At 40.7% G+C, this 12,175-nt stretch overlaps 1 protein-coding gene across 4 annotated transcripts in view; it reads left to right on the top strand.

Moving 5' to 3' along the window:
- Positions 1–1,765: 1,765 nt before the first annotated feature.
- Positions 1,766–12,175, top strand: part of LOC133351060 (anoctamin-7-like) — a 35,715-nt gene continuing 25,305 nt past the window's right edge. The window contains exons 1-7 of one of the 4 annotated variants that reach the window (XM_061565970.1): positions 1,766–1,829; positions 4,176–4,259; positions 4,413–4,533; positions 8,022–8,103; positions 9,116–9,294; positions 11,194–11,301; positions 11,954–12,090. In XM_061565970.1, coding sequence (XP_061421954.1) covers positions 4,429–4,533; positions 8,022–8,103; positions 9,116–9,294; positions 11,194–11,301; positions 11,954–12,090 — 611 coding nt within the window. In that variant the 5' untranslated portion in view covers positions 1,766–1,829; positions 4,176–4,259; positions 4,413–4,428. Of the gene's footprint in view, positions 1,877–2,687; positions 2,833–4,175; positions 4,260–4,412; positions 4,534–5,430; positions 5,737–8,021; positions 8,104–9,115; positions 9,295–11,193; positions 11,302–11,953; positions 12,091–12,175 lie in introns of those variants that run through there. The other 3 variants (XM_061565968.1, XM_061565969.1, XM_061565971.1) reach the window with 3 other exon arrangements.

Below are 12,175 nucleotides of genomic sequence, written 5' to 3'. Positions count from 1 at the left end.
TGTCGATGATAGTGGTGCTTGTAATCGTAACGTACATGATGTTGCAGTGTTGGGGTGCATGTGTGGTGCAAACGTCAGAGCAGTGGGTCCGTTGTGGTACTACCCCCTAGCAGGTCTACAAACAAAATGAGCACAAATGTATATTTAAATATGTCAACCCATGAATATATACCAGGAGTTGGGGAGCCTATGGCTTCTAGGCAAGATATAGACCGGACGTTCATTTCATAGGGCCCACGACTTTATTTCATATGGCCCACGACTTTATTTCATATGGCCCATGTCCACAATCGGCCGCTTCGAAACGGCCAGAGGCCAAAACATATATTTATCGCTTCAAGTATCTTTGTAGCATGCATTGGGTACGAGAGGGGACTATTTTCAATCTGGCAAGGGCTGTTGATAATTTGAGTGCACTAAGTCTCTTCTGTCAAGTCAATTCTGGAGGTTGCCTCTGGCATTACTAATGCGTGGTGATGGCCCCTCAAATGTACCTGAAAGCCCTATTTGGGCCCTCGATTATAGAAAGATTCCCTCTCCCCTTGATCTAAAAGAAATGCTGCAAGGTTGAAGTAAGATTTGCCGGGATGTGAGCTTTAATAACGTGAGTTAAGCAGTATCAACAACTCTTGCAGTATCGTCCTGTACGTTTTGAAGACGGGAAACAGATGAGGCTTGTTGGTTCTGGAGATGGCCAATTGAACCTCATGGTGGGACCCCGGTGTCCCGAATAAACTGAAGTCAAAATCGTAATGAGTTCATTTGATGTCGCAACGCAGTTTTTGTGAGAGCCGAGGGATTATGGAACCCCGGCGTCCCGCCATAAAGTTCACTTGTTATGATGTCAAATCGTACAATGAATGTCTTAATTACACAGGAAGTAGACATCTTAATTTGTATTTTGAGACAATCGTGTTGCAAATGATATGGTAAATGCTGTTGATTGTATTTTGTAATCGTGTACAGTGAGACTACACATCCTTAACGGATTTTGATTATTTGCAGTACACTGTATATGTTATTCGTGATGTAATAAAATAATAACAATAACATGCTTTTCCCGTATCTCGTTTTCTTTTAATGAACTACAGGAACTTAAGCCATTAATGTTGTACATCACCAAAGACTTGGCAGATGCTGGAATGGCCTGAAGTGGATTTGACTTTAGTAATTGTTTTGTTGTTTAATGAACACTTTTGGGCCCTACGTTAATGAACGTAGGGCCCAATACGTCCAGCGGCCAGCAACAAGCAGCACTACCAAAGTAAATCCTTTTTGTAAAGCAGCAAAATATTCACAATTGTTTATATTTTGATTTAAAGCTTTCATGACTGCAGGTATCCATATTCTTGGTTCTTTCGGTAAAGTCACGTAGAAGGGAAATAATAAAATAATATAAATATAAAAATGTTGTATTTTCATTATTTTATTATTTCCCTTCTACGGGACTTTACCAGCCCCAGTGGCTTAGTGGGGCGCGGTGCTGGGCCTCCCCTCGGTCGACTCAGCCTCAAATGTATACCTGGTACAGTGTAAAACCATCGCCACTGGGAGAGACAAAGGCGGCCGGGCGTGGTGCTGGCCTTCATAGGTGCTCGCTAACGACACTTGCCCCAACATGATGTTGAGACTATACGGGGGGTCTTTGTATTTGTGGTCCTGGGCCTCCCCTCGGTCGACTCAGCCTCAAATGTGTACCTGGTCATCGCCACTGGGAGAGACAAAGGCGGCCGGGGGTGGTGCCGTGCCACGATCTTCATCGGTGCTGACGGCACTTGCCCCAGCAGCGTGTGAAGGCTACACGGGCGGTGGGGGGGAACTTTATCTTTGTGAGCTGCCAAACTCACCGCGTGTCCTGGTTGAGCCTCCCTGAAATGTGCGTTAATTATTGCTGTTGTTGTTGTGCTTAAAAATTAGACAGAAAGCTGATGTTAAATAGCACGACGTGTTTAGTGACGGTAAACAGAGCTTATTTTATTGCATTTGTAATTTAAAAAATAAATCCCACCGGTAAATTAATAACAAATAGAAATCGTAGCGCAAACAATTTAGAATTCGGCAGTGGCGGTGGTGACATTTTTGTGTTTTTTGTGATCCGTGAGGTAAAAGTTTTGTTCGTCTTCCACGAACGGGCTTACATCGGTGGCGAGACTATCTTGAGCCCCATCCCATGACCAGCGTGGTGAAGTATGGTCAAAAGAAGTGTGGGGGATGAGGCCCTCATCTCATCCAGCAGTGGATTGACAAAGTTGAACTTTAGTAAAGCATTGCCATGCCCTGTCAATCCACACGGTGTAACCTCGTATTCTTATCGAGTCATAAGCTCCATCAGGACGTACAGATGTTTTAATAGGGGCAGATTTAATTGTTAATAAATGTGTCTGCGTGTTTCTCCCTTGTGATGGGATTTTGTAGGATAAACTTTGAGATTTGTAAGGGACACGGGATGATCGATAAGGTAGGAATTGGTCTGTGATAAGGTTGGGCACTGATAAGGGATTGACAGGCATGTAATTGTGTACAACTACATTAGCCGTACACTTTGTAGGTGTACAATATAACTACGTTAGTAATAAACTAGAAACGTTTCTGACCGTAACTTTAAAGTGGTTATCTCGTTAATGAAGCTCACGAATAAATTAGATCTTAAATTTTGATTTAAAGCTTTCGTGACTGCAGGGATTCATATTCTTGGTTCTTTCGGTAAAGTCACGTAAAAGGGAAGTAATAAAGTAATAAAATAATATAATTAATATAATCAAAGAATATAAATAATAAACAAAAACATTCTCACGAAGTTTCGACTGCAACACAAGCAATCATCATCATCAGGTGTGAAATCCACAGCAAGAAAATTAGAGAAAAGTTTTCAATGTTTTTACATTTTATTGTTTTATATTTCTATTATTTTATTATTTCCCTTCTACGTTACTTTACCGACATAACCAATAATACTTAGATCTTGTCACGGGAGATACGAGAGAAATAGCTGGTGGATTTCGCGGTGTGTTTCCACTCATTGTGTTATTGTGCCTTATATTGTTATTGTTGTGGTTAACGACGTTGGACAAGTTTAACTTCATTAAAGACGCCAGCAAATCGTTAGCTGACGATGATAGAGTTCGTAGTCGGGTTTTGAATTTGGGTTGGCACAGTCAAATTGTCGGCCAGTTGTTATGTAATTGTGATTAAGATGAGATATTAAATTGTCCACTTATCACGAGTTAAATAATGCCACGGACAGACTGACTTTGTCTTCAACGTTAATTATAATCCATCGAGTCTTGCGTGTCAAACCATTGTACGTAAAATACGCCAGTTTTTATCTTATTTTAGATACGTGTACAGTACTTTAACTTTAACATTACATCCGGTACGTAGTTAGGATGCTTTTTGTTTATATAGACGTATACAAGCACACAACTGCATACAGTACATAGTACAGTTCTGTAATGATGAACGGTATTTGAAGTGTTATTAGTTTTAAAAAAAAGTCTGCGTGTACAAACATCAGTATACTGTACGTGACACGCTACTAAATTGTGCAATATAATTTATACCACAGTAATGCGATAGCTATGTTGTGTGCAGTGTAGCAAATCTATAGTGTTGTGCTGCACTACGCTTCCACGTCTATGCTCCCCGCCTTCTCAACAAGCAGCACTGACCAGCGTGGTCACGTGGCCCTCTCATCTACAAGCGGGCAGCACTTGCAGGATGGTCTCTACATTTGTGCAATTCACGGGCAAAAAAAACACATTGTGGAAACATCCAGACAGATCAATCTTGATTTGAAGCTTTCGTGAATGCAGGAATCCATAAAAAAAAATCAAATAAATCACGACGTTTCGATCGAAAGATCGTGATTTATTTGATTTTTCTACCTACGTGATTTTACGGAAAGAACCAAAGAGTATATACAGACAGATCCTCTTATTTCCATCAGATTGACGCATTGCTCAACCACCACACACTCTGCAGGTCACTCATCCCTTCTCTGTCTGCCTCTTCCCTCACATCTCTCCCCACTTATGCAATTGCATCCCTATTTGTCTGTTTTCAAAAGTTCTTCTTACAGTTCAGTGTTGAAAATGTAAGTTTTAAGCTGTCAATGTGAAATGGATTAGCAGGCACTGTTGCTACATAACGTATTTACGTTTTTGTCCCATATGCAGATCGAAACAGGACACCAGGCTTTCCCAAAGATGCTCATATGGGGACACACACAAGAGTGACTGAACCAAACTCCGCACAACACGGTACTATAACAAAATTATCCTATTATTTTACTGCTCTGGCATTGCCCGCAGTAAACAGCAAGCAACATTTGAGAATTGTGACAGCGAGAAGTAACTCGGGTCATTGGTCGCAGTGTGTGTGTGTGTGCAGTTTCATGTGTCCATTATTCGCAGGATTGTGTTGTAAGCCATGGCCCATTGCTCGGAGGACCAGGCCATAGAAATGTGGAGTGGAAGCAGTCCAAATGATGAAGAAGACCTGCTGCATTCAGAGCACGAGGGTGCACGGCTCCTGGTGGGTGTGAGAAAGTGCATTAATTATAGTATTTTCTCCAAGAATAAAAAAATGTGAAAATCTATTTCCTGCTCATGTGAGCATTGCGGCAGTGCTCATCTTCCGTGCACAGCCTCGAGGCAGTGGTGGGTATTCCACATTCCTATGGCGGGGGCAAAGTATATCCATAGAACATCCACTGTGGTGATTGTTTTATCGATCCCAGAAGGATGATGGGATATGAGCTCGCAACCGTCTGATCGCGAGCCACTCACCGCATTCGCATTTAAATCTTTAATTGCAATTTCCCACAAGTGCTGAATATAAGCATTGCAAGCATATATTCTTAAACCTGTTTCTGGGCACAGCATTCGTTAACCTTGCCATGACACCACAACAACGCCGTGAATTGATTCATTACCAGTAACATAAATACAACTAACTGTAACATAAATATATACAATTTTACATAGTATTTATTATGAATGACTTGATATACTAACTCAGATTACCTTTGCATTAGTGGCAATGATTCAAGTCTCCCAACAGTCCTTCATTTCAGAATCAGAATATTTATCCTGGAGGAATCTGACGAGCTTTGCAACTCTTTTTGCTACAGATCTCCCGGTTTAAATAAACGATACATTTCCTGGCTCGACTACAACCCACGTGCACGCCAATTAATTCCCCCATCATACAAAAAATTCCACGACATGCAAACCTAAATGCATCAAGGCGTGTGTCACCAACCACCATACCTGGCTGACGACCATGTAATTTGTGTGAGAAGTGGGTGCACGTGCGACATGCACACCAGCAACGCAAGCCCCCGTGGTGCATGCAGCCTTCTGCAAATGTAAAGGCAACGCCCTTGCATTGCAGCACACTCCGCCTTAGCACTGTATGCGTCAAGGCTTGTGCCGTGGCACATGGCCAGCAAGCCAGCCAAAATTTAAAGCAGCGTGTGCCACTTTCGATTCCTGCATTGCACAGTGGTGGGCTGTCCCGAGATCCGCATACCAGCAGCAGATGAAACCAGGCGTGGTGCACAGCCGAATTCTCTTTCGCAGTCGGGCAGCGGTGGCTTCTCGTCTCATGCTCATCATCATCTCAGCTCCCTAGCAGTCTCAGTAGCACAGAAATAGCCACGCGTAGCTGCCGAGACCAGGATCCACAATGAGGACATCGTTTTCCTCCAATTTCCACATTGCCCGTCTCTTCCAGGTAACGCTCTTTGTGAACTGTAGTAAGGTGTCCGTTGTAGGTTAGGTAAATAATTTCCAGTCTGTAAATTTAATCGGTAAGGTTTTTATTTTATTTAAACAAAGGATGCATGTATGGGCTACAGAGCTGTAACTGTGAGTTGAAATGTGTTGTGTATGTTTGAAGACTTGGATGCATTTTGTATTTTTTTTATAACCGACTCCAGTCGCTTATATTCACATTTTTTGTTACGCTAAATCACCAATATAGCAGATGGATATAGTGTGGTGTATTTTTCCGTTCATATTTTGCAGAAATTAGAGATTTATGTATATTAATGAATGTAGTACTCTAATAACCTGTTGGTTTTTGTACTTTGCAAAATTTTAATTCCATTATAAAAACTAAATTAACAACACTGCAGCAAAATATGTAGTTATTGCAGTGCAACAATTCATGAAGTAACTTATTCAGTCAGAGTTTTATATGCTTAATTAATCTGTTTTTTCTTTTTAAGACCCTTAGCGGCACTAAAATAATTAAAAGCCTTATTATTATTATCCTCCTACAGCATTTGGATCGTAAATCCTATTTGCTTCTTAACTGCATGAATATCTATCTCAAAGAGATCATCTTAATTGAAGACATGGTTACAGCCCTTTGTAAATCCACTGATTGATTAAGTCATTGGGGGATAATTGACCAGTCTTAACTTTGCTGGTCAGAGCGGGTTGGTGAAGGAGAGGCCCAGGGCCAATTCAGATATCACTTGCCACTGATGTTAACCATGGCCAAGAATCAAACTTAGCTTACCAGTTTCATAGCCCGGTGAGTTAACCACTGCACCATCTAGTTAAGTTCGGAACGTTTGTGAAATATGATCGCGTATCAACAAAACTATGCTATAGATGTTAAGATGATATGTTCGATTAACATATTCCAGGAATGCTTGTGCTGTGTAAAATGGCCCATATACAGTCATCACCCATCCTTATTTTTAAAATTTTAATTTGACCTTTATAGGCTGTAATCTATCTTAATGTGTGACCACTATGTTGAAGCATAGACAAACAATTCCCATGATATGCGTGATGTGGGGGGAGGCCGTCATCCAGCAGTGGATTGACAAAGGATTGTACATTATTATTGTATCTAAATATTGTAGACCATATTACTGCATTATTTGTTGTAGTACCGTGTTTATGTATAATGTTATTTACTAGATTGCGCTGCAGGGTATAGAGTATACTGTAGTGTATAAAGTAGTGTAATCTATTCTGCAATATATAAAATGCACTATTCTCTACTCTTTATTAGGTGTGCTGCAGGTTATGCATTTAATTTCACCGAGAAAATATGCTGGCTAGACAAAAGTAATTGTACTTTTCACAATTATACACCGACCATTCATCAGACTCGTGATGTCCGCTGCGTTGAATTATATTGGGTAATCATTTAGAGGTAATATTCCACTTTGTCATTGTCATGGCATGGTCTGCCATAGGCAGAACCACACCCAGCAAGGCGATGGTTGCAGTGTCGCATATACCCTCAATATGAGACCATCATACACGAGACTATTATCTGTTCATTGACTGTTAAATATCAAATAATATACTCTACAACTGATTTTTCCCATTCTGGGTTTGCTATTAATGAAATGCAACTGCAATCAATGTCTGTTAAAATATCCTCGATTTCACTCTTCAGCACGATATTTAAATGTTTTGAATTATATGTTGACTGACTGCCTCCAAACATTGGTCATGTATAGTTTGAGCTATGCATTTTTGATGTTCAGTTTACCATCGTGACTTTTCTACACCACAATGGCAATATATTTTGTGTTTTAACCAATAGTGAACCCAGTTATGCTATCAGCTTCTTGGCACAATTCAGAACTTGTTAATATGTGCAGTCGGTTTACTGTAATCACAATACTATGATCGACTTTACAGATTACCAAATGACCCATGATTCACCCGATCTCATATCTCAAAAGCTAAGCCGGTGTAAGCCTCAATAGTGTTCGGACACGTGTCCATCATGCATATTAGGTTGTTATAGGCTGCGTAATTATGTGGTGGGCAATACAGCATGATCAATTGTTGTACTCTTCTATGCTTTCCACTTATATGCTCTCCTCTTTCACCAAACCGCACTGACCAGCGTGGTGCAGTACGGTAAAATACCATCCACGACCTACTCGGTGTGGGTGGGCCTTTATGCTGCAGTGAATTGACAAAGAGCTGTACATGTACACTTTAAATTAGCGTGGCTGGTGCGATGTGATTTGTGTGTCTCAGGAGGACCGGACACCTTCCAATCCCCCAACTCCGGGCTCACTTGGAACGGGCTGTTTTTTTCGAGATGGCAAAACAAGAATCGGTGAGTAATTGCATTTAACAGTTGATGCATATAGTGTAGCAGGGGGAAATCTCAATGCAAATAGTGTTCTTGAATTTTGACAGCAGGAAGACAGTCTAACGTGTTCACACAATTGCCACTCATCCAGTTTGCATGGGTTAAAAAGTTAAATTCTTTCAATTTATTAGAATTGGACATGTCTACAGGGAATTAACGAAGCAACTAATTATCTATAATCAACCCATGCCCAAGGGTGTATTGAATGAGGCATATTGCCATTGCAAGCCTTGTAAATTTAAATGTTCACTGCAATTTTTATAAACGTAAAATCAGCTCAAAAGCTAATATAAGAAATTGTCATATTTCTACTGCAATTCTGGAAAATGCATATCAAGCTACAAACAGTATCTATAAAGTGCTACCTCTTCTGTTCACAATAAAATAATGTGTTCGGGGGTGCCTGTGGCGCTCCTCACAACCATTTGCGGCCTTCGGCCAGGAAAGTAAAAAAAAATTGCACACGAACGACGCATTCACGCAAGCACTCGATGCTCCGTTTTGAAGTTTTAAAATAAAACATCTTTGAATTGTATTATGCTTTGAATTAGATAACTTTATTTCTTCATTAAAAACCTATATAATTTTACATCTGGAAGACTTAATTGAAAACAACATTTCGTGTGAATTTTCTCTCGTCGTTAAGTAGATGGCCTTGCTGGGGGTTCGGTTCGATGCGGACTTTCACCTGTTTGGGATTGCGGGATCGAGATAAGGCGACGTAGAGCTGCTGGCCGTGCGAGAAGACCGCCATCTGCATATCGATTCCAACGTGATCGAACGTCTGTCCCTGCGCCTCCGTCGTTCATGAAGGGGGCACGTAGATTTGCAGTGCCCCTTGCATGAAAACGACAGAGTGCAGCGTTCATCACAGATAAAGTTGTGCGCTTATATAAGAGTATAATGATGATAACAAAATAAAATGTTGAAAAATGCTCAAAATAAAGCCCAGAAATTTGACTTTCGTGCCTCTCAGATTTCATGTTGGTTTGGGAGGATGTCTTGGAAGGCAACAAGAAGCTCCTGAAGACCAAGAACACGTATCAGGAGATGGAAAACGAGGAGACCGTGCCTCCACAATCCATCGACGAGCACGACAGCCTCCGCAAGATCTTCCTCACGAACCTGAGCAAAATCGGACTGCTAATAGAGGAGGTATCCTCTGTCAGCATCCGGCGAACTGGAATGTTACTAGACTTGACTCGTGTGACTGCTACCAGACGGGATGCACACTGGATTGGAAACTGTGGCTCACATAATGCATTGTGTCCGTGCAGTTACTCATAATGTAACATGTGTAGCCCTTTGGAAATTCACTGCTGGATGAAGGCCTCGCCATGCCATGCTGATTGTACGGATTACTTGACCATTATTCGCCACGCTGGGCGGTGCGGGTTGGTGACTGTGGGGAGCATAGATAGTGGAACATATAAGTACAGTAGGTAAAAAAAAAATTTGATCATAGAAATAAAATAATAAATCACGACGTTTCGGAGGCAACACAAGTCTCTGTCATCAGGTGGGACCGTCACAGCTAAATTTACTGTATCAAGTGAGGAAAATGTAAAATTTCTCGCACGACTGTCGTAAGCAATTACTGGAGCAATGTACGCATTGCTGTGTATTGATTATGATAGTATACTCGTGTTAGCTTCATCTGGTGGTAGAGGTTGAAATAAAAAACCCTTGTACATCATACATTATTGCAAATTGGAATGCAGTCAGCCCTTGTAGTTGATTTCTCGCACGTGTTCACCACATTACAAATTATATTTATTTTATACAGTACTATAAAAATGGTTATCTTCAAACTTAAGTTTAAAAGGCAAGTTAATACTTTTAAGAGAAATGCAAAAATTATTCTGGGTATCTACATATATAATTAAAATTGGTAAACTATAAGCAACAGACATGCGATTTTTAAGACGGATCTTAACAACGTCATGGACAGACAAGACAAGTAACATACACGGCTTACGGATAGCAGGTACAAAATAAAATAAGAATAATTAGAGAAAATCAAGTTAGATGTCATGGACATGTCATGAGCAAACGAGACAATATGTTTTGGCTGGGAGAATTACAGGTTCAAGAAGCTGGGGAAGACTGTGAATTAGGTACATAAGCGAATGGAACAATTTGATTGAACTGGAAGTATTTAATGCAAAATGCTTGAGTCATATCATGGCTAGTACTTCATGGATGGCCATAATCGCCAACGTCTTTGAGATAGGGCATGGCACAGTTTGAGGAAGGTCTTTAAAACCATACGCACACACGCACTCTATCGCATAAATATTTTATCATCAAAGTCTCGCCCCTCCACACGTCTGCAGTGGCGCTAGCGACAAACATCATATCGAGACTTGGGAGATACTCCCAGGTGTTGGGCAACATCCCGCCTGTCATTGTCACATTCTGCTGAAGATCACTCATATTTTTATTATTTTTGGAAAACAGTTTTATCTTTCATGATCCATACATTTTTTTGGATTAGGCCACGTATTTGTCGTTTAGCAATATCGCTTTGTGGCCTAACCCAAAAATATATGCTGAAATGAGAATATTGGTTGTCGAAAACTTAGCGTGTCAAGTTACTTTATCATTCACACAACCACAGTTTAAGCTGCTATTTAATTATATTATGTAAAGTCACATAGAAGGGAAGTAATAAAATAATAAAAATAAAACATAATAAAATAAAATAATTCTCACGACGTTTCGGCTACAACGCAAGCAGCCGTCTTCAGGTGTCTCATTCTTCACCTGAAGACGGCTGCTTGCGTTGTAGCCGAAACGTCGTGAGAATTATTTAATTATGTTTTATTATTTTATTACTTCCCTTCTACGTGACTTTACCGAAAGAACCAAGAAGATGAATCCCTGCAGTCACGAAAGCTTTAAATCGAAATGTATATCATTATGTAATCATGCATGGTACCTTAACGGGCATGCTGTATTTCAAGGGAGATATACAGTAAATTAAGTACAGTATGTGACAAAAGTAAACCATCCATCAGCCTCTGCATGTGTGCAATATATAATACATTGCAGGACATCATGCAAGGGGAGAAGATTAACATCCATTATCTGAAGCTTCATGCACCGTGGGAAGTGCTGCAACGCTACGCAGAGGAGATCAACCTCAGAATGCCACTGCAAGTAAGCATCCCTCTCTGGCAACATACATAGCCTCAAACAAAGCACACAGCCATTGAGCCTGTGCAAAACACCATCAGCATTTTCAGAAAAAGTGCATTGTGGTCCTCTCGTTTTAGGTCACCGAAATAACAGCAGCATTCGGACTCATCAGCACAGTGTAGTCGCCAATCCTCTGCTGCATAGTCTACTACATGAAGCCATATATGTGGAGTCCTCACTTCCACACTAGCTTGGCTAATGCCAACAATCAGATTTGATCACAAACAGTAACAAGATCATAAGAAGATATCGAACTTGTCATCTGTTTATTGTTTCCTAAAGTTATTGGTTTACTTGCCCGACGTGTTGGTAGTCACGTGGGCACCGAAGCACTAACATACGACGAGTGAGAAATAGCTTAGACTAAACCAATAGATTCGTAAAAAAAAAAAAATTCACAAGAAGGGTAAAATCCGCAATGCGGAGAAGATGCCTGTAGATATATGTTGAATTCCTTTCGCAACATACTTAGCCAACCGTGCGAATCGGAGGTGCAGGGGAAGGACAACAACTCCTGTAAGGCCGAGTCGATCTGGACACGGATAGACACACAAATACACAGACACAAACAATTGGAAGTTAACTGTAGCCTAATTTTTTCATGTACTTGCAGATCCATCCAATGACCAAGACGCACTTTTCGGAGAGGCTGTTAAAGTTCCTGCGTCTCCCAAACATAATGCATGCAGATCTTCCGCGGGAGCCCCAAGAATACTACAGCTGCTTCTTCCGCAAGTCCAAACTCGATCGGTAGCCAACTCTTCCATTACTGTAACGTGCATATGTTGTGTACATTACAACTGGGGTTTATATAGTGCCTAAATGCATCTAAAAA

This window comes from Lethenteron reissneri, chromosome 36 (genome assembly GCF_015708825.2).
Source record: "Lethenteron reissneri isolate LAM-NWPU_2019-01 chromosome 36, ASM1570882v1, whole genome shotgun sequence".
Classification (NCBI taxonomy): Eukaryota; Metazoa; Chordata; class Hyperoartia; order Petromyzontiformes; family Petromyzontidae; genus Lethenteron; species Lethenteron reissneri.
Note: the sequence above shows the minus strand (reverse complement) of the source record. Positions and strands in the feature narration are given on the sequence as shown.